Source organism: Periplaneta americana, chromosome 1, assembly GCF_040183065.1.
Source record: "Periplaneta americana isolate PAMFEO1 chromosome 1, P.americana_PAMFEO1_priV1, whole genome shotgun sequence".
Classification (NCBI taxonomy): domain Eukaryota; kingdom Metazoa; phylum Arthropoda; class Insecta; order Blattodea; family Blattidae; genus Periplaneta; species Periplaneta americana.
Genome location: NC_091117.1, coordinates 6,269,889 through 6,292,202, shown reverse-complemented (window position 1 = coordinate 6,292,202; position 22,314 = coordinate 6,269,889). Strand labels below are relative to the sequence as shown.

The following is a 22,314-nucleotide window of genomic DNA, read 5'->3' as shown; positions in this document are numbered from 1 at the left end:
CCTGCTAAACTTATAAACATGACCCACCCTATTAATGTCATATTCTATTGTTTTCCTAACCTGCTAAACTTATAAACATGACCCACCCTATTAATGCCATATTCTATTGCTCTCATAAGCCTGCTAAACTTATAAACATGACCCACCCTATTAATGTCATATTCTATTGTTTTCCTAACCTGCTAAACTTATAAACATGAGTCATAACTACGGCTAGAATTTTTATCCCTAAAAATGATGAAAATATGCAGTATAAAATATGCATTTATGACCTAAAAATTCCAGAAAATTCTTATAATATAAAAAATATACGGTACCATAACAAATTTAAATATTGTTTTATAGTTAAGTTTCTTTGGAGGTACAAACTGTAGCCTATAAGAGAAAAAAGCATGTAACGAATTCCCGCGTACGGAAATGCATGGCCGGAGCTACGAATATCTCACATTTTCAGCACTTGATTAAGAGCTGGATCGATGTGTGTCCCACCGGAACAGCGAGAGTCGTACGTGAATGGGGCACGCACTCACGACGTAACTGCAGACTATAAATAACGCCCAGCTTCCATATAGGGTAGTCGGGTTAAATAAGGACAGCATCATATCAATGTAAAATGCTGGCCTTCCTATCGATATGGGCGTCAGGGATCATACAAGCTGCACCCAAAGGGCGCGGTTTCAATATACATACAGGCAATAAACTGGAAAATAAAACCGTAACGTACAGCTCACTCTAATACTGCGGGTTCGAGCCACGAGCGGAAAATGTACCAGCACTTTACTGTATCGCTTCCAATTCCATAAATATGATTACACAAAAATTCGTTATTCAGACAGCACAGAACCACAGTCTAGTATATACAGTCACGAAGCTTGAGTTGTGAGGGTGCTAGGAACAAAAGACTGTGCCGGTACTATTTCGCATTGTCTGAAATGAGGCGATATTAGCGATCCTAGTGGTCAGCAACTATCTATGGATGCATATTTACTACGTATTGAGCTTCGTGACTGTATATACTAGACTGTTATCGAACATAAAGGCACTCCAAGAATTTTATCTCTATGCACGACGAATGTTGAATGTCTATTCCGCGAAATGCTATGAAGAAACTTATCATGGATAGAAAAATACACCAGGTTCAGTTCAAACTTTCTACATTTCAATGAATCACTGGAAAAAAAAAAGTAATATGAGGAATTATTAATTTTACAATATTATAAGAAACAAAACTCAAATAATTTTAGTTAGAAAATATGTATTTTCCGCTTCAAGAGGTGGAGTTTTGCCGTCACAGCTTCGAACTGTAACAGCTCCAGAAAAATCGCTGACATAATGGCGATTTTGTCACAGTGTGATTTTTGTGCTTAGATGATTCTTGGCGATTGTGAATGACGTAACATCCTAGCATTCACAAAGTCATTCTTTAAAAAGATGGCAGGCAATACATGCCAAATTCCAAGGGTATTGTCATCAATCATCATCAGTCATAATTCATTCAATCATAGTGTTCTGCCAAAGGGCAGGTGTCTCACTGCAAACCCAGCTTTCTCCAATCTCTCCTATTTTCTGCCTTCCTCCTTGTCTCCTCATATGATCCACATATTATTTTAATATCGTCTATCATCTGATGATTTCTTCTGCCACGAACTCTTCTCCCGTTCACCATTCCTTCCAGTACATCCTTCAGTAAGTTAGACAGTTTCTTCTCAGCCAGTGACCCAACAAATTCCTTTTCCTCTTCCTGATCAGTTTCAGCATCATTCTTTCTTCACCCATTCTTTCCAACACAGCTTCATTTCTTATTCTGTCTGTCCACTTCACACGCTCCATCCTTCTCCATTTCAAATGCTTCTATTCGCTTCTCTTCACTTCGTCGTAATGTTCATGTTTCTACCCATACAATGCCACACTCCACACAAAAGCCTACATTAGTCTCTTCCTTAGTTCTTTTTTCCAGAGGTTCACAGAAGATGCTCCTTTTTCTATTAAAAGCTCCCTTTGCCATTGCTATCCTCCTTTTGACTTCCTGGCAGCAGCTCATGTTACTGCTTATAGTACACCCCAAATATTTGAAGCTGTCCACTTGCTCCACATATATTTTTTTTATTTTAGTAGGTTATTTTACGACGCTTTATCAACAGCTTAGGTTATTTAGCGTCTGAAAGAGATGAAGGTGATAATGCCGTGAAATGAGTTCGGAGTCCAACACCGAAAGTTACCCGGCATTTGCTCATATTGGGTTGAGGGAAACCCCGGAAAAAACCTCAACCAGGTAACTTGCCCCGACCGGGAATCGAACCCGGGCCACCTGGTTTCGCGGCTAGACGCACTGACCGTTACTCCACTGGTGTGGACTCCACATAGATCTTCTTGTCTCGTATTATAAGTATGTACATTATAGAGATGAACAACGATCGAGAAAGCGAGACTAACAGCGCCCGCATAGCCGAAAACCCGCACGACAATGTTCCATACGTCTCGTCGTTGACGTAAAGACTGCTTGTGAGTGTTTCGAGACGTCGAGATTGATCACTCCCGAAGTCCCGAACGTCAAGCAGCCTTGAATCGCCTCAGTTGTTTATACCTGACTGAACTTGTATCTACTTTGGCAACTGTTATATATGTATAAACAATCAAGTAGTCCATTTGAAACATCATCTCTACCTTTCAGTGTACAATAATCCGTTCCCCAATCTTTATTTAATTACTAGGCCCTTATTAAAAGGCTAGGAATTTTCTTTTGATATGTTTGAGATCAGGTGTGCAATCTCAAGTGCTAGAAATTCCACTTCACACATCATCTCTGTATTTCTCATCTTTCACTGTTGCTACCTCTCGTCACTGGAACTCTCTGCCGCCTGAAGTCAAGGGCTGCCGAACATTGAAATCTTTCAAATCCAAGTTAGAAAATTATCTTATGACGAGTTGCCAAACTAACTTACTATTATGACAAGTGTTGTATTGCATGTTTCCACGTATTCACATTTTTATGTTCTAGTGATGTTTAACTTATTTTATATTTTTGTTTTCATATTTTCCGATAATGGTATATCTCTAATGTGATAAGTTGAGCTACATATAAACATAATTTTCCTTACTGTGTATACTTAAAAATATTGTATTCATTGTATGCTTTGTACTGCACTATTGTATTACTACTATTAGTATTATTATTACTATTAGGCCTGTTATTATTATTATTTTATTTATTATTATTATTATTATTATTATTATTATTATTAATATTATTATTATTATTATCATTACTATTCTTATTTATTATTATTATTATTATTATTATTATTATTATTATCAATAATTGTCTTATTTTTTATACTTTGTAGGCCTCATTTATTTTTGACCTGCTGTTCACATTTTATTATGATTTTTTCTTTCTTTCTTTTCTTTTGAATGTTATATATTATGTCTGATTTCTTCTTACTTGTTGTTTACATTTTATTATTATTATCTTATTCAGTTTTGTGTGTACTTTGTAAATTTGTAGTGTTTCTATAACGCAGTTTTACTCCTGGTTGAGTGTTAGAGAAGGCCGTATGGCCTTAACTCTGCCAGGTTAAATAAATTATTATTATTATTATTATTATTATTATTATTATTATTATTATTATTATTATTATTATTATTAATTAACGTTATGTTTTATGTTTCTTAGAAATGCAAATTTATTTGAGAATTGTTTTTTTTTCTATTTATACAGGGACTTCATTCTATTTTTACTTCAATTTTTATTGTACCTGAGTTTTTTAATGTACTTCACTCCCACCCCTTCTACTAATGAAGTTCCAACTCCACACAGAACCAAGACCGCAGATAGTAAGCAGTACTGAGTTACTGAGTATAGTACGTTCCAGAAATATGTTCGCGTTTTCCAGTGACGAAAGAGCTTTCAATATTGAATCATATTTTCGCACAGGTACTGTCCGTTTGCCTACGTCGCATCCCGATTTCCCCCACCTGCTTCTGCTCGCCCCTCTGTAATAGCTGGGCTGTCTTAGCTCTTTTCTGAAAACATTAATTTCTCTTAGGAATTGGACGTTTACGTAATATTATACAGCTGTTTAATTTAACTTAAATAAAAGGGCCTCGTTAAGTAATTAACTGTCACGTGATTTCCTCCCTTTCTACAATCCTGCGGCATAACCACTTGGACGGAGAGTAGATAGCATGTCTGAGTAATTTTATATTTTCGGGTCGGGCAGAAGTGAAGATTGAATTCACAGTACGTAGAGTAGGTACCGAATTATTTCAACATGAGTTACTAGTACGAAGGACGAAACTGGCAATTGGAATTAGATGCAATAGTCTATAGTGCGATAATATGCACAAAAGAACTAAAGCCTGTATCGAAATGAACGGCCACCATTTTCAAAATTGTGTTTAAATATTCATATTATGATTATTTTTCAATTTAACTTCTTTCTCTATATTGTACGCTAATGTGCTGTAGACAGTATAATATACACTGCATAATGAATACGTTCGCATGGATAACTCACTTTGTGAGTGAAAACATTTATTCTTAATACAGTACTGTACTTTGATTAAAGAAAAACCTAATGAAAATTATCAAACTCAAAATCGCGATATTTCCTAGTTTACGTAAATGGATGAACTACATTTCTTCCTTCCTATACCTAGTAGAGTGATTTGTGTTTTACGCCAGTATCATCGAACTACAGTCTTTGAGGGGGGAGCAAGCGGTGTTTCCGGTTCTCTAAAGGTATAGACAGGTTAATATTAAAAATGTTAGTAAAAATAAAATGATGTCCCTGTATAACCATAGATAATCTATACTAATAATAAATCTGTAGCCGAAATTTTTCTGGTAATTTTCGATTTTCCAAAAATAATTGGTCCTAGCATATATAATTAACCACCCTGAAACCGAAAATCGCTTTTTTGAAATTTTTGTTTGTATGTCTGTCTGTCTGTATGTTTGTTATCTTTTCACGCGATAATGGCTGAACGGATTTCGATGAAAATAGGAATATAAATTAAGTTCGTTGTAACTTAGAGTTTAGGCTATATGGCATTCAAAATACATTTAAAAGGGGGGGGGGGTTATAAGGGGGCCTGAATTAAATAAATCGAAATATCTCGCTTATTATTGATTTTTGTGAAAAATGTTACATAACAAAAGTTTCTTGAAAAATAATTTGCGATAAGTTTTATTCCTTGAAAAAGTTTGATAGGACTGATATTTAATGAGATAAATGAGTTTTAAAATTAAAATAACTGCCATCTAAGGCCATGTAATGAATTAAAAAACAAATGACTTCGTCTATAAGGAGCCTTGGACAGCAACAATCGAAAGCTATGAAAGATAGCCTCCAGAGAATGTTTCTGTGTTTGTATGAAGTAATATCGGAAGCTAAATTAACCGATTTATATAATTAATTATTATTTCACCAAGTGTAGTTTCTCTAGATGGACATAATGCTATAATGTTATTGCAGTGACTTCTGATATAATATAATATAATATAATATAATATAATATAATATAATATAATATAATATAATATGTAATATTATATAATATAATTTAAGTTATTTGAAGGGTTCACAGCCATAGTGGGCCAAGCGCCATTTACTGAATACGTAGAAAACAATGCTTAAAATTAAGTTATTACCATAATTCAATGGAAACCTATAACAAGTAAAATAAAATATACACATTAAATCTAAATGATGTCAATGTTCATTAAACTATGGTTGCATGTAATAAAAATTAAGAAACAGATTAAAGGAATTGTCATTGCACCAAATGAGTGTCTCTGGATCAAAATGATCGCATTTTAATATTTTAAATACAATTTAAATTAAGTAACATATTAAACGATTTATCCTTCTATCAAACACGAATGTTCCCTGGATCAAATGTCCTATTTTAATTATATAATTACTTTATATTTATTTCTAACGGGTGCAACGGAGCGCACGGGTACGGCTAGTATCATAACATAATAGAACCAGAACATTGTGATAACTAAGATACTGTTCTGTTTTGTCTTTTTGTCTCATTTAAACATTTATAATGTTATTTATTTCAATGATGTATGTTATTCAAAGTTACGAAATCTTTCCACGCCGACCAGCGAATAGGGATTATAAAGAATGGACACTGAGCGAATTCTCCTGTGTTTTGTTTCTCTGTGCGCCAGCGGCTAGTTCCACTTTCAAGCGCTAGAGGTAGTGTAATCGAGCATACGCTAAGATAATAGAGTTGAGACACAGGATCCAAACATCGCCTACCTTATTGCATAATCCAGTAACGCTTTGCTTCAAATAAATTCAAGTTAACAGCTTTTCCTTATTTCTCAGTGATAAACTAGTTGTAATAATAATATTTTATATTTCAGATATCATAAATTACATTATAAAATAATATAATACATTACAAAATTAAGTATCGAATTCGTTTAATATTTGTATATAATATAATATAATATAATATAGGTATATGGTTTTACTTCTCGTAAGAGTTTTGTTTTTCCATTTTCAGCGCTATCAAATCATTACATATTTTAATTGTTGTTGGGGTCAACGTCTCAACTCTCATTAAAGGAACTCTAGAGTCTAGATATTACAGTTAATGAAAGATTTATTATTTTATGGATCCAATTTATTTTATTTGAGTACATAATGTACCTAGATGTATTAATTATATGTGTTATATTTCCGCTGTGTCGACTGATAGCTGGTGTGATGTCAGCGCCAACTCTAGGGAGAAGGCAGAATCTGACGCTCTAGCTGGCTTGAAGGTCATTGAAATCAGTCCAGCTACATCAAAGGTACCGACGCGAAGTGTCCATTCTTATAATCCTATTCGCTCCGCCGACCAAATGCTACTTCGAGAATGATGAGCGAGACTCGAAGCGCACGAGAATGACGAGACGAGAATCGAAAGACAAATTAGTTGGGAGACCGGCGGGAAAAAGACCTTTGGGGAGGCCGAGACGTAGATGGGAAGATAATATTAAAATGGATGTGAGGGAGGTGGGATATGATGATAGAGACTGGATTAATCTTGCTCAGGATAGGGATCAATGGCGGGCTTATGTGAGGGCGGCAATGAAACTCCGGGTTCCTTAAAAGCCAATAAGTAAGTAAGTATAATCAGTTCTAACTGTAGAGATTCCAGTGTTTCTGCCGGGTTGACGAAAAGGCATTTGTTCTTTCTCTATAGGTTTGAATGGGAAAACAAAAGAAATGAAAAAAACTCTCATAAAAAGCCCCTTGTAGTAGTTTATACTGACGATAGATATGGCTATAAAATGGGGGACATTCACATAGTTGTTGAGCGATTTGGATATTTTCTAAGTCAAAGAATGCCATAGTGATAACAGTGGGCCAATCTCTGTTCTCGAACTTTTCGACGTGAATTGATTTTCAAATGCGCTGAGTCACGTGTATAAAAATGTCTTGACATAACAGCTCATGTTATTTATAGCTCAATTCATGTTGTTCACATATGAAAGTTACCTAGCAACGCGGTAGTAAATAACTTACGACTATATTTTTCATATTTTCTGACTAGGATATTATACTATAGCTAAACTAATTACATTTCAGACTACAGAAAACATTAATCTTCAAATTCAAAGCCTATGTAAACAATGATTGTATCTTATATTCTTAAATGTCACAGTTATTATTGAATATAAATAAGAGTACGTATTTAATTATCTTTTTACAAAGTTCGAAAAAAAAAAATCGCTTCGTTTTATAATAAATTCTGACAACATTAATGATTTTAAAAATAACTTACACTAAGCAAAAGTCAATTCACAACAACATTGGAAATAAGAACAATATAAAAACACACACAATAGAACATCTATGTAATTAGCATTAGCATCTGAAAGAAAACAAATACAGCAACGCATATGACTGTATGATAATAAATCATTGCTAATTTTTCAATTAAATATTCTTGAACAAAAAAAAAAAACTTTTTAATTAATATTGGTCCTACGTATGTCATAGACAACTGTTCGAAATTTGTATAAAAATAGGCACGATTCTTTTGCCCCCATATCAAATTACACAACGAAGAATTCAGATCTTACTAACTTTAATTATTATTATGAATATCTGTTTTAAACTCAACTGTTTTAATTTTTAATAATTTCTTTTAATTTCAAATGACAATTACCTTGAACAATACTTATTGACCATAACATATCTTACAGCAAAAACATGTAATTTTCCATGTCGATCAAACTGAAGTTTTTATAAATCAAAAGCACCACTACATTAGAGAAACAGTTATGGAAAATGAGTAGGTACTGATATCTATTTAAAAATGATCGCTCTTTGAATTCATTTCATGTTAATTTGACACTTAACAAATACATTTGTACATATTAGCTTAACATTCATTACAGAATTAGGTAATTTCATAGAAGACGGGCACTTGGTTGAATATAGTAAGTATTACCAACTTCTTTATTTCAGAGTTAAATGTTAGTGATCTTTTAGTGACTTTTACATGTTAGTTCTAGGTTTTTTGTACTAGGTGTCGCCGTGATATTCTTTTAATTTTATTGGTTATAGTTGTCATTTGTTCTAGAATTTTCGTTAATTTTGAATGGATAATGACGTTATCAGTTGTTCTTGGTTGTTTAACGTGAGTGGTGTTATGTTGTTACTGATGGCTAAAGCTATTGAAAGTTTCTCATTTTATGATTTTTGTGATTTTCTTTCGATTTGATTGGTTATAGTTGTCATTTATTCTAGTAGAATTTTCATTAATTTTTAATGGATAATGACGTCCTGTTGTTCTTGGTTGTTTGACGTGAGTGGTGTTACATTGTAGATTTGTCTGCATTTGTCGAATGCGTATCATTCTTACGAAAGGACACTTTTCAGTGCCAATAATTTATTTTGTGTGCACAAAGTTGGAATTTTGAAGTAAGAGGGAAAGGAAGGAAACCGTGTTCTGAAATTTATCTATTAAATTTTGTGTCGATTTTGGTTTAGTTCTTTCGCTGGTGAAGAAGGATTGTGTTGAATGTTGAGAAGAAAACTGTTTTTCTGTGGGTTAAAGGAATTATTGACTGAATTTTCTGTAGAAGTTAAGGTGTAATAAGTGTTCAAAGAGAATTTCATTTACTGTACACACGTGGTTTATTTATGCAAAGTTGACTGTACGACAAAGTGTTGGTTTAGTTCTTTGTTACCTGCATGGTTTAAGTTTAGATTGCCTTAAAGCCTGTGTCATATACTTGAAGTGAAGAGGTTGTCGTTGAAGACTTCGATGAGAACTGAATTTTATTTGATAAGATGATAAATTATTATGTTTTGTTTTGTGTTTTAGTGATTTTTGGGAGTAAAGTGCGGACGAAAACTGCCAGAAAAGTACTACCAACTATGAAGTTCGAATGCCACGAAACGCCAAAAAAATCGAAGGCGAAAAATTAAATATATTTTCATTTTTTTTGGAGGGCTTCTTCTTCTTTAAAAATATGAATATATATTTGATTTTTCATCTTTGATTTTGTGATGTTTGGTGACATTTGAACTTCATAGTTGGCAGAACGTTTTTTGTAGTTTTCGTCAGCCATGTTGGATTTTGCCCGTCTTCTAGGAAATTACCCAGAATTATTAGTTACTGCCTATAAACTGTAATAGGCCTATATAATGTTTATTAATGACAATAACAAAACCTGAACTCTTCATAAGCAAAAGAAAAGAAAATCCAACGCCCATGTCTCCTACATATTTCAGGTAATTTCCTAGAAGACGGGCAAAATCCAACATGGCTGACGAAAACTACCAAAACCGTTCTGCCAACTATGAAGTCCAAATGTCACCAAACATCGCAAAATCAAAGATGAAAAATCAAATATATATTCGTATTTTTAAAGAAGAACAAGCCCTCCAAAAAATGAAAATATATTTAATTTTTCGCCTTTGATTTTTTTTTTTTGGCGTTTCGTGGCATTCGAACTTCATAGTTGGTAGTACTTTTCTGGTAGTTTTCGTCCGCACTTTATCCCCAAAAATCACAAAAACACAAAACAAAACATAATAATTTATCACCTTATCAAATAAAATTCAATTCTTATTGACGTCTTCATCGACAACCACTTCACTTCCAATATAAATGACACAGACTTTAAGGCAAACTAAACTTAAACCATGCAAGCAACAAAGAACTAAACTAACACTTTGTCGTACAGTCAACTGTGCATAAATAAACCACGTCTTTACACTAAATGAAATTCTCTTCGAACACTTATTACACCATAACATCTACAGAAAATTCTGTAAGTAATTTCTTTAAACTACAGAAAAAACAGTTTTCTCCTCAACATTCAACACAATCCTTAATCACCAGCGAAAGAACTAAACCAAAATCGACACAAAATTTAATCAATAATTTCAGAACACGGATTCCTTCCTTTCCCTCTTACTTCAAAATTCCAACCTTGTGCACACAAAATAAATTATTGACACTGAAAAGTGCCTTTTCGTAAGCATGATGATGCGCATTCGACAAATGCAGACAAATCTACAATGTAACATCACTCACGTCAAACAACCAGGAACAACTGACGTCATTATCCATTCAAAATTAATGAAAATTCTAGAATAAATTACAACTATAACCAATCAAATCGAAAGAAAATCATAAAATGACAAACTTTCAATAGCTTTAGCCATCAGACACAACATAACACCACTCACGTCAAACAACCAAGAACAACTGATAACGTCATTATCCATTCAAGATTAACGAAAATTCTAGAACAAATGACAACTATAACCAATCAAATTAAAAGAAAATCACGGCGACACCTAGTATAAAAAACCTAGTACTAACATGTAAAAGTCACTAAAAGATCACTAACATTTAACTCTGAAATAAAAAAGTTGGTAATACGTACTATATTCAACCAAGTGCCCGTCTTCTATGAAATTACCATATTTCATTACCGAAGACATAATAATTTCAAGCAGTTGTACTATAATATACTACAACACATATTTTACAAAATAAAACCTTGCATGACTAGAGAGTTTGTGTTGAACGAGTAGTACCGGTACCTATATGTACAACCGCATAACGTGTACCTATTTGACGAGGCAAAAGAGCAGTCAAAATTATTTACAAAAGATTGCAATTGCATATCTCTTACAAATAAAATGATTACCTTCATATTCTGCCTTCCTTTTCTCAGACTGGAACTCTTGTAGAGCGGTGAGAAGTGCTGTCCTTTCTTCTCCAGTCAGCCTCATGATCAAATCGTGAGCTTGCAGTTTAGTCAGAGGACCAGTCAGTGAGTGAGTTTTTTCTTCATCCAATGCTGACGTCGAACTACTATACAATAATTTAACTTCTTTCTGGACATACTGCACAACACTTTTATATGTTTGTAAATTGTATCTTTTATCTACGGCTGCGTAACCCACAATTAAACTTTTATAACTCGTATTTGGCGCTCCTTGTAAAGACGAATGGAAACACCTGAACTTACTTTTCGTGGTCGCGGAATAACCTGAATTCCAACAATTAAAAATTCTACGTATTCCCGAATGGAAAGTCACACGCTGAGTTCTCGAAGCCATACTAACGCAGTTTATTATTCCATTTAAGGTCGAACCCGTGTTCATTTCTGTAAAAATTCTACAAAATACACTATGGTGTTCACCGCACGACCCACTCACCACCTATGAAGAGCGGCCATGACGTTACCGTCAAAGCCATGCGGATAAGCTCCGAACTACTTGAGAACATCTGACGTTTTGCATGCGAATGTGAGAAGTTTCAGTACTTATAAAGACAAGTGAGTATGGTTTAGAATTTTTTGAAACTGAAGTTCTCCAGAATTATTTGAAGCCTTAATTGTTTCTATTGCAAATATTTAGAACTTAAAGTATCGTTGCACTTTCGAGTTGATCTTAATTATAGATATAATACACTTTGTGAGGTTATGTTCATACTGATTATAATTTTCCCGGCTAACGTCAACTCGATTATTCTAATTTGATTTTTAATCTGGTATTAAAATTCTCACAGTTTTAATTTTTAAGAGTTACTGAATTTGTATTGTATGTAAATGTATGTAGTTGTTCTCTTTGTTATAGGTGCCTCAAATTTCACAATGGCCAGTGGGTCATCAAGTGATTCTCAAACAGCAATTGCGCAGAAAACATGGGAGATGGCAAATAATATTGAAACTATTAGTAGTGTTGATGAAATATATCGTTATGATCGAAAACAACAACAAGATATCCTTGCAGCTAAACCTTGGGAAAAAGAGTAAGTAAGAGTACAATAGGCCTACTGAATCGGTACGTATCGAATGAAATTACGGTGCCATTGTTCGATATTGCATTAGGGCGTATTTATGAAAGTTTTAGTTCTCTCTTAGAGGAAGAAATAATTTAATAACGTTTAGAGACTTATACGTCATGACAGAAATTTAAAGTTATCACATGGTTTTTTGCACAACTGACTTTACTTCACAAAATTTGCGTATTATCATGGTTATATCTGGAAAATGTATCATCATGAATTAAATGAAGCAGAAACAAGGATAAATCATTCGTTACTTTATTATGTAATTCCACGTGAAGTGACCAGAAAATTGTAGGCTATAGCCTCCACATTGAATAAAGAGTTAAGATTACTCAAAATATTTTTGTTGCAGCATATCGTAGGACTAGTTAAAATTACGGTGAAAATGATGAACTTCCAGCTGAATGTAATTTTTAAGCGATTTTTCACTATTATAATACACGTATGTACCAGTATCGTAGGCTGTTTAAAAAGTGGTCAGTTTTTTCCCTCCACACTCTTTAGGCCTACTGTCATACTAATTCTATTCCTGAGTGTAATAATCAAATTTAAAATTAGTGATAATAAAAAGGCAAAGGTATCCCCGTCACATGCCATGAAGGCACTTGGGGGCTATGGAGGTAGAACCCCATGCTTTCCATGACCTCGGCACTAGAATGAGGTGGTGTGGTCGGCACCACGCTCTGACCGCCTTTTACCCCCAGGAAAGACCCGGTACTCAATTTTATAGGAGGCTGAGTGAACCTCGGGGCCGTTCTGGAAGTTTGGAAACGAGAAAAAATCCGTCACCACCTGGGATCGAACCGTAGCCAGCTGCTCTACCAACTTTTTCCATAAATTTGAGAACTAAATTTGGTGCCTGAGATTTCTAGACAAAAGAATATGTCAGTGCTACTTTTACATTCATCGCAACTTAAATGGTAGTATATTTGATGGAAGAAAATGCGGTTTTTTATTTTATCCTCTCATCTAACCCATCCTAACCTTATCACAGTTCTCCACCTTCTGTACTTTGGTCCAGGGTAAATTACTTACTTACTGGCTTTTAAGGAACCCGGAGATTCATTGTCGCCCTCACATAAGCCCGCCATTGGTCCCTATCCTGAGCAGTCTCTACCATCATATCCCACCTCCCTCAAATCCATTTTAATATTACCTTCCCATCTACGTCTTGGCCTCCCCAAAGGTCTCTTCCCCTGTGGCCTCCCAACTAACACTCTATATGCATTTCTGGATTCGCCCATACGTGCTACATGCCCTGCCCATCTCAAACGTCTGGATTTAATGTTCCTAATTATGTCAGGTGAAGAATACAATGCGTGCAGTTCTGCGTTGTGTAACTTTCTCCATTCTCCTGTAACTTCATCCCTCTTAGCCCCAAATATTTTCCTAAGAACCTTATTCTCAAAAACCCTCAATCTCTGTCCCTCTCTCAAAGTGAGAGTCCAGGGTAAATTACCCGTCTTTATTCACATGTAATGTTATTGTACTTTTAGTCCAGGGGAAATACTCATTTTTATTCACACTTTACGGTGTTGTCGTATAAGGAATGAAGTGTTAGAAATAATGTTGATGGTTCACATAGAAGGAAATTCTCATTAGCTACACTGGTAGACAATTCTTCACTGTGTCACAGTGTTGATGATCGTGTGGTGAAAGTAATGGTAGTATAACGAAAATTACAACTGTATGTAGGTTATTAAAATGTGTATTTGTTGCAGCCCACATTTTTTTAAGGATATCAAGATTTCCGCCCTCGCATTGCTGAAGATGGTGATGCATGCCCGCTCAGGGGGAACCCTCGAGGTCATGGGTCTCCTGCTGGGCAAAGTGGACGCCAACACGATGATGGTGATGGACTCCTTTGCTCTGCCAGTGGAGGGCACGGAGACCAGAGTAAACGCGCAGGCACAAGCATATGAATACATGACTGCCTACATTGAAGCTGCGAAACAGGTGACCTCTTCACTTATGAAAGGACCAGAAAGAATACTATTTTAACATACAGTCCACCACTGTAGAGTAGCGGTTAGCGTGTCTGACTGTGAAACGAGAGCCCGGTTCAAATTCTGTTTGGGCATATAATACAGAGCGTTCGCCTACGGGTGGGCCAGGAAAGTGGCCTGCCTGCGGTGTCGCTTGCTGGAGTCGTCTATCCGTAAGCTTCCGCTTTCTATACTATACTCTGTAGGGTTTTAATTTTAAAAGTTTAGCAGCAGTAAAGACTGATGTTTTTGAAACACTAACTTCCTATGAAACACGTCTTACAGATTTATTAGGAGAGCGTATGAATGATGCACTGATTTCATCAATTTTTTCTCCCGTCACTACTCTTCGTTTTCGCTTAGGAATTGTAGCATTTATCGACCCTGTTGTCCTTAATTTGTTAACAAGACGTCTAACAGTTTCTCTACCCTGAATTGGAGCACGTGGATATTTCACTCCAAATTGCCTACGCACCTCTCTACATGACTCTGTTTTCACATATGCATCGTACATAAAAAACTCTGTTCAAGCGTGAATTTTGCGTTTTGCATTGTTAACAAATATTACACACACGCTGAATATTTAAGCAACTGTGTCAAGAAACTGCACTGTACGTGTTAAATACTGCAACATCTGGCTCACAACTGATAACTTGTCGACCTTGATTGTCGAGCGTGTCTCAACAACTGCGCGCACAAAGCGGCGTATCAGTACATGCCGCTTTCCTGGCCTCACCCGTAGGCGAACGCTCTGTATAAGCGCACCATACTTTCTATAGTTTACTCCATCTGCAGTGTCTGGTAGAGATTTTTCCAGCGTTTTCCTTCAACCCATTAAAAGCAAATGCTGGGTAATTTTCTCCGGTCGATCCTGAACTCATTTCACTGGCATAATCACCTTCACTTCATTCAGACGCTAGATAATCATCACAGTTGATAAAGCGTCATAAAATAAACCAATAATAAATTTAACATGGACTTTTCACTACCTGGGGCCAAACTATATGAGTAACATTTTTTAAACCTGTTGGTTATATGCAGTCTCTTACATTTCTCCAGTTCAAATTGATATTAGATTCGAAAATTAATGGCTGCGTTCAGCCGGGACAGCACTGGGGTAGCAATTCATTTTTGCTGAGTTACAGCAGCTGTTAGTGGCTGAACGACCAGACTGCAAAATGTCCGCTGTGTTTACAAAGAAACACGCCATTGTTCTGTCTACTCCGGCACCATTGGTTGATGTCTACCCCCTCCACTTTCGCTGGCTAGCAGCAGGCTTGCAGCGAAAAAAATTTTGCTACGAAAAATGGCGGCCGCTATTTCAGCGCTGTCGGCCAGCAAGGCGTTCAGTGCTGTCGCTATTTCAGCGCTACCGCAGCACTGTCCCGGCTGAACGCAGCCCATGTCACAAAGCTGAAGAAACATTCCTTGTGGTCAGAGATTGGATGGATGACCATATTTTTGAGGTGGAAAATTATTCTGAGGGTGATCGAAACCAAAATGTCTGCAACTGTTCTTGTAATAGTGTAAGATTCAATTTATTATGGATGGTTGTATGACATGAGTTTCATAAAATTTATTTCATGCTACTTGACACATTAATGTGAAAACTGCCTTATTCTACCTTGTTTTGGAAGTAATTTTGTTGATTTTATTTGCTGTTGTAAGCATCTCCTTTGCTTTCCATGTCGGTAACTCAGGTTCGAGTCACGGCAGAAGCTTTCCTTTTCCACCATTACTCCTGTAAGGTATTCATTGACTCTTATGACAAAAAACTACATTTTACGGCCTTAACTCTGTCAGGTTAAATAAAGCCATTATTATTATTATTACTATTATTATTATTATTATTATTATTAATGTCTTTCAAACTTTGGTGACATGATTCTTGGGAGTAAAGTAAACAATTTATATAATTCAAACTTGAAAATGGAATTTGGGAACCCAAAGAAAAAATTCTTTTGAAAAAAAAAAATAAAATAAAATTTTGGACCAACCTAACTCCATTAGAAGTTGACTCAGGGTAAACCTTTTTTTGCCAAAATAATCCCTTATATATGGAGAATGTTACAAAGCAAAATTATTTCTTTATTTTGAACCATTCAAAAGATATGCCACATTATATAGGCACTTTAGAAAAGATATATATATATACATTTGTATATTTTTGTGGGATAAAATAATTATAATCGATTGAAAATAATAATTTTGGTTTACAACATTGGCACATGTTTAAACTTCAATTTGGTACCTCAATGAAGTCTTTCGCCCAATTGAAAGTCTACTTTTTGTCTGTCGGAAAATGTGCAATAGAAAACAGACACTGAAGAAAGTATAATGTGCTTAAAATATAAATGCCTAAATAATCATAAAATTGAGATGAGTAGGTCTACAAGTTATATATTTTTGAAAACTAGAAGAAATGAGCTTCCAGATGAGGCAAAAATATTATTTACCAAAATTTTGAAGAAATCTGACATTTCTAGAGTCGATGAATACCTTAATCAATAATCATACCATATATGGGCTCTCAAGGTTCAGTGTTGGTGGCAGTAAAAGCAGTGATGTAACCCATCAGCACAGATGAAAAACATTCATAAAATATTTAGGCTGTTGTTTCTAATTGTTGAGGTCGGCCGACTGGAGAACGCTATTGGCTGGTACCACAGTCACCCTGGGTACGGCTGCTGGCTCTCAGGCATTGATGTATCCACGCAGATGTTGAACCAGAACTTCCAGGAGCCTTTTGTCGCCATTGTGATTGACCCTGTGAGAACCATCTCGGCAGGGAAAGTCTGCCTGGGTGCGTTTAGGACTTATCCTAAGGTAAGCAAGACAGAATAGAACTGAATTTGGTTCAGTGTCAGTACACATACACACACACCCACACATTGAATGGGTATACTGTATGTATTAAGTTTTACAGTACTAAGATAAGATTAGTATTACTCGTTGCACGATGATTGCCGTTTTCGAGAGAGACATTGGCGCTGCGTCATGCAATACAATTCATCTCCTACGCAGTGTTTATGCTTTAGTCCGCCTACTGGCCGCCGGCAGTCATTTGTGCAACGAGTAATAAAGTTATGTTTTGGGTAAAACACTAAGCAGCTACAGGGAGATTATTATACTGTGGGACTCCATTGCGCGGAGCGCGCGGCTGTGCTCCGTTCCACAGCGTAATAACCTCCCGTTATTAAAGTTAAAGAAAAAAGTTGGAGCTTATGGATGAAGAATCTCCAAATTTTGTCCTATTTCATAAAGATGGCAAACCTGCATGTTATCTTTCCTTGAAGAACCAGTCTTAGGAAGCATGATCACAATGGTTCAAACTCACAGGTGATGATCTAGCATATTTTTCTGTGAAACATACATTGAAGATAGTACTGGGTTGATGCAAAAATTCGTAGCATTTTTTTGCTGCTATAAAGGTTTTTATTTGAGATGAATAGAAGACAGATATTAATATAATAATCAGTAATATATTCTTCTACATTATACATATATGACTCTTTCCCAACACTGAGTAAGTTTTTCAATTCCGTGTCTGAAGAAATTTGCTGGTTTGGAGTTAAAATTGTCAAACCAAGTTTGTAATGCATATTCGTTATCAAAAGAGTTCCCTCGAAGACTGTTGGATAGAGAACGGAAAAGATGGAAATATGGAGTGGGGAGTGTAAAATCACCTCCCAACCATGCTCCTGGATAGCTGCTTTCGTCATGTTAGTGGAGTGCGGGATGCAGCAGCACTTGATGCCCAGTAGTTTTTCTTCACTTGCAGCCGCAGGCTTCTGAATTGTTGACAATAAATGTCAGCAGTTATGGTTACATTCCTGGGAAGCAATTCGTAGTACACAACACCTTGCTTATCTCACCAGACGCATAATATCATCTTCTGTGGATGGACACTAACCTTTGTTGTGCTGAAACGACAGAACCATTTTCTTGCAGTTCTTTCTCTGATGACATTCACTCCATACACGACACAAATGTTTTGCTGCCTTTGCTCCTCTATTAAAAGCGAACAGAAGAATATGTCGGAAGTGTTTGGTTTTTTTCCACTCAATACATCTTCTTCAGCCCGCAAATAGCACAAAGTTTCTTGAAATCCGAAAAATTCAAGGCGTATTTAAAATCACAACACTTCATGTAGCAAATGGCAAATTATAAACAATCTCCTAAAAACGCAATGTTAACAACCAACATCAAACAAAAATGCTATGAACTTACGCGGTTGCCTGCAATCCATTGCTCAACTAACCGGTAAGCTGTAGCAGTGCTGGCGGGCGTTCAGTTTCATTATGGTAGGCATAAATTATTAGTTAACAGTTAACGAATGAATGAAGTTGAAAACTGTGTAGATCTTACCTTTCATCAATGCAACTGTTGAAAATGATGTCCAGTGTTCTTGATACAAACGTTGCATCGTGTTAAAAAATTCTGAAACACTCATATCTCTACCTCTGAAATTTCAGATATCACTCATCTGATTTCATTCTCCAGGGCTTCAAGAGTATGTGGATTGTTCTTGTACACTTTCTGAACGGGGAAAAAAATTTGTATCAATTGGCGAAAGTACTGATTCAGAGGGCCATTATGTAGCTAATGTAGTGATAGACATCCTTGAAACAAATCATTCCGGACAAATTTTTCTTCTAACCTGAGAGATTTTGGAAGCTGTTAACCACATTCAGATATACAAACTGTTGGATAAATCCATGTGTTATACAGGGACATCATTTTATTTTTACTTCAACTTTTATTGTACCTGAGTTTTTTAATGTACTTCACTCCCACCCCTTCTACTAATGAAGTTCCAACTGTCCTCCACACAGAGCCAAGGCCGCAGTACTGACTTAGTGATTATAGTACGTTTCAGAAATATGTTCGCGTTTTCCAGTGATGAAAACTTCCAATATTGAATCATATTTTCGCACAGGTACTGTCGTCCGTTTGCCTACGTCGCATCCCGATTTCCCCCACCTGCTTCTGCTCGCTCCAGTGTAAAGACTAGTGGCTGCGCTGTCTTAGCTCTTTTCTGAAAACATTAATTTCTGTTAGGAATTAATTGGACGTCTGCGTAATATTATACAACTGTTTAAAATAACTTAAATAAAAGGGCCTCGTTAAGTAATTAACTGTCACGTGATTTCCCCCTTTTCTACGAACCTGCGACATAACCACTTGGACGGACAGTAGATAGCATGTCAGAGTAATTATTTCAACATGAGTTACTAGTACGAAGGACGAAACTGGTAATTGGAATTAGGTACAGAATAGTCTATAGTGCGGTAATATGCACAAAAGAACTGAAGCCTGTATCGAAATGAACGGCCACCATTTTCAAAAATGTGTTTAAATATCCATATTATGATTATTTTTCAATTTAACTCCATTCTCTATATTGTACGCTAATGTGCTGTAGACAGTATAATATACACTGCATAATGAATACGTCCGAATGGACAGCTCAGTTCGTGAGTAAAAACACTCATTGTTAATACTGTACTGTATTTTGATTAAACAAAACCTAATGAAAATTATCAAACTCAAAATCGCGATATTTCCTACTTTACTTAAATGGATGAACTACTTTTCTTCCGTCCTATACCTAGTAAAGTGATTTGTTTGTATTGAACAGTATCATCGAACTCCAGTCGTGGAAGGAGGTAGCAAACGGTGTTTCCAGGTCTCAATCATTAATCCAAAGGTATAGCCAGGTTAATATTGAAAATGTTAGTAAAAATAAAATGATGTCCCTGTACTTCTGCTGTCTGCTCACTCCATTCCCGCCACTCGGAAATTTTAGGCCTACCATGATGAAACTGAACGCCCGCCCACACTACAACAGCTTACCAGCGAGTCGAGCAATGGAATGCGTGCAATCTGTTCCCCGACGTCTCCTGCATAGTTCGGTAACTTTTCGTTGCCTCTCTCTCTATATACGTGGTACAGTCATTAAGTTCTAATACTGAGCGCATAGTGGCGTTGTGGTGCACTATACCGCATAGGTGGCGCCATGGTATGATACCTTGTCAGTTAGTCTCTCGACCCAACAAGAGACAGTTGAGTGCATGCACTGTAAGCAGAACTACGGTCTTTGTTGTGACGGTGATTTGAATGCGCGCGTCGGAACTCGAGTATGTTGCAGTTTGAGCAACGGGCAAACATCACGTTCTGTCAGAAATTAGGCGAAACTGCTATAACCGATCATAACTGGAGACGAAACATGGTGTTTCCTTTACGATCCGCAACTGAAGCGACAATCCGCCACCTGGAAAACGCCATTATTTCCACGACAGAAAAATCCGCAACAAGACAGGTCAAAAGGCAAGGTGATGCTTTAACAGTTTTTTTATTCAAATGGAATTGTTCACATAGAATTCATCCCACAAGGTGCAACTGTAGACAAGATCCTCTACAAAGAGATTCTTGGCTGTTTAAGCAATTCAATTCGTCGTAAGCATCCTGAGCTTTGGCATAGGAAGAATTGGCTGTTGCTACACGACAACGCCCCTGCACATCGCTCCATCCTTGTCCAAGAGGAACTTGCAAGGCAACAGGTCGCTGTTTTGTCACACCCTCCGTACTCACCTGATCTCGCACCATGCGATTTTTTTTCTCTTTCCCATCATGAAATCAATCCTAGGAGGGCGTAATTTTTATGCGGCCGAAAAGGTCATGACTGCCACAAGAGAAGCCGTACGGCATCTTCCTGCCAACATCTTTCAGCGGTGCTTCCAGAAGCTACACCAACGTTGGCAGACGTGCATAGCGGCCAACGGCGACTATATTGAGGGAGGATGTCGATCTGTTTAAGTGTACACCGTATCACGCGGCATCTTCTGAGACATCCAGATTCTTGTGGGTGCCTACCCTTCAGGCGTCAGTGTCAGAACTTAATGACTGTACCACGTATACGTGCATGTATGCATATGTGAATGTATTTATGTATCAGTGCATATACAGTATAATTTTGTGCTTTGACTGAGGCATACTTGGAAGTGTCCTTCCATTCTGTAATGCAGTGTTGATGTTTTCCTTCTTTAATTAGGGCTACAAACCTCCGAGTGAAGAACCATCAGAATACCAGACGATCCCCCTCAACAAGATTGAAGACTTCGGTGTGCACTGTAAGCAGTACTACTCACTGGAAGTCACTTACTTCAAGTCGTCCTTGGATCGACGCCTGTTGGACTCGCTGTGGAACAAGTACTGGGTCAACACGCTCAGCTCCTCCAGCCTGCTCACCAATGCGGACTACACAACCGGCCAGATCTTCGACCTCTCCGACAAGCTGGAGCAGTCGGAAGCTGCTCTGGGCCGCGGCGGCTTCATGCTCGGGGGGACAGACCCCCACGAGAAGAGGACAGAAGACAAGCTGCTAAAGGCGACGAAAGACAGCTGCAAGACCACCATCGAGATTATTCACGGCCTGATGGCCCAGATGATAAAGGACAGACTGTTCAACCACATCAAGCCCAAGTACGAAACATAAGCACGGACACGTTACGACTAGTTTGGAAAAATTCACTTCTTAATGATCTGGCTAACATTGTGCGGGTTTGGACAGGCATATGATTAAGTATGGCATGTTTGTGAGTTTGTATTGTCTGTCCAGCTGAGAGAAAGTTCGAGCTAAATTGAATGCAGTAACACATTGATGTAATGTGCCAACTTAATAAAGAACAATTCCATGATTCATTAAGCGTTTCTTTTCTAACTTCATATGTTTTCCCATTTCCACTTTATCTTCTGTCTTTAGTATTGGAACATACAGTAAAACCTCGTGGAACAGCTATACAGGGTGTGAACAATATAGCTAATGAAATTTTAATAGATGGCAGATATCGTAATTCTAACAAGTCTTAATAATGTGTATTCGAATCTCAGTTGTTTCCCTACACTTGACAATTGACTCCAATATTTTCAGAAAAATAAACGAACAATCTATGTTAACAAATGGAGAATAATAATAATAATAATAATAATAATAATA

At 36.6% G+C, this 22,314-nt stretch overlaps 2 protein-coding genes across 3 annotated transcripts in view; one reads left to right on the top strand and one right to left on the bottom strand.

Annotated features, from left to right (window-relative positions):
• The window catches only part of LOC138702361 (transmembrane protein 65), a 297,854-nt gene extending 286,127 nt beyond the window's left edge, over positions 1-11,727 (bottom strand). For both annotated transcript variants that reach the window (XM_069829923.1, XM_069829931.1), the window contains exon 1: positions 11,183-11,727. In XM_069829923.1, the coding sequence (XP_069686024.1) occupies positions 11,183-11,642 (460 nt within the window). In that variant the 5' untranslated portion in view covers positions 11,643-11,727. The remainder of the gene's footprint in view (positions 1-11,182) is intronic.
• A 19-nt stretch (positions 11,728-11,746) lies between these two features.
• On the top strand, positions 11,747-22,019 carry CSN5 (COP9 signalosome subunit 5). The gene is made up of 5 exons (XM_069829867.1): positions 11,747-11,816; positions 12,117-12,291; positions 14,052-14,286; positions 16,947-17,141; positions 21,370-22,019. The coding sequence occupies exons 2-5, from the start codon at positions 12,134-12,136 to the stop codon at positions 21,811-21,813; spliced, it is 1,032 nt and encodes a 343-aa protein (XP_069685968.1). The 5' UTR covers positions 11,747-11,816; positions 12,117-12,133; the 3' UTR covers positions 21,814-22,019.
• Positions 22,020-22,314: the final 295 nt, after the last annotated feature.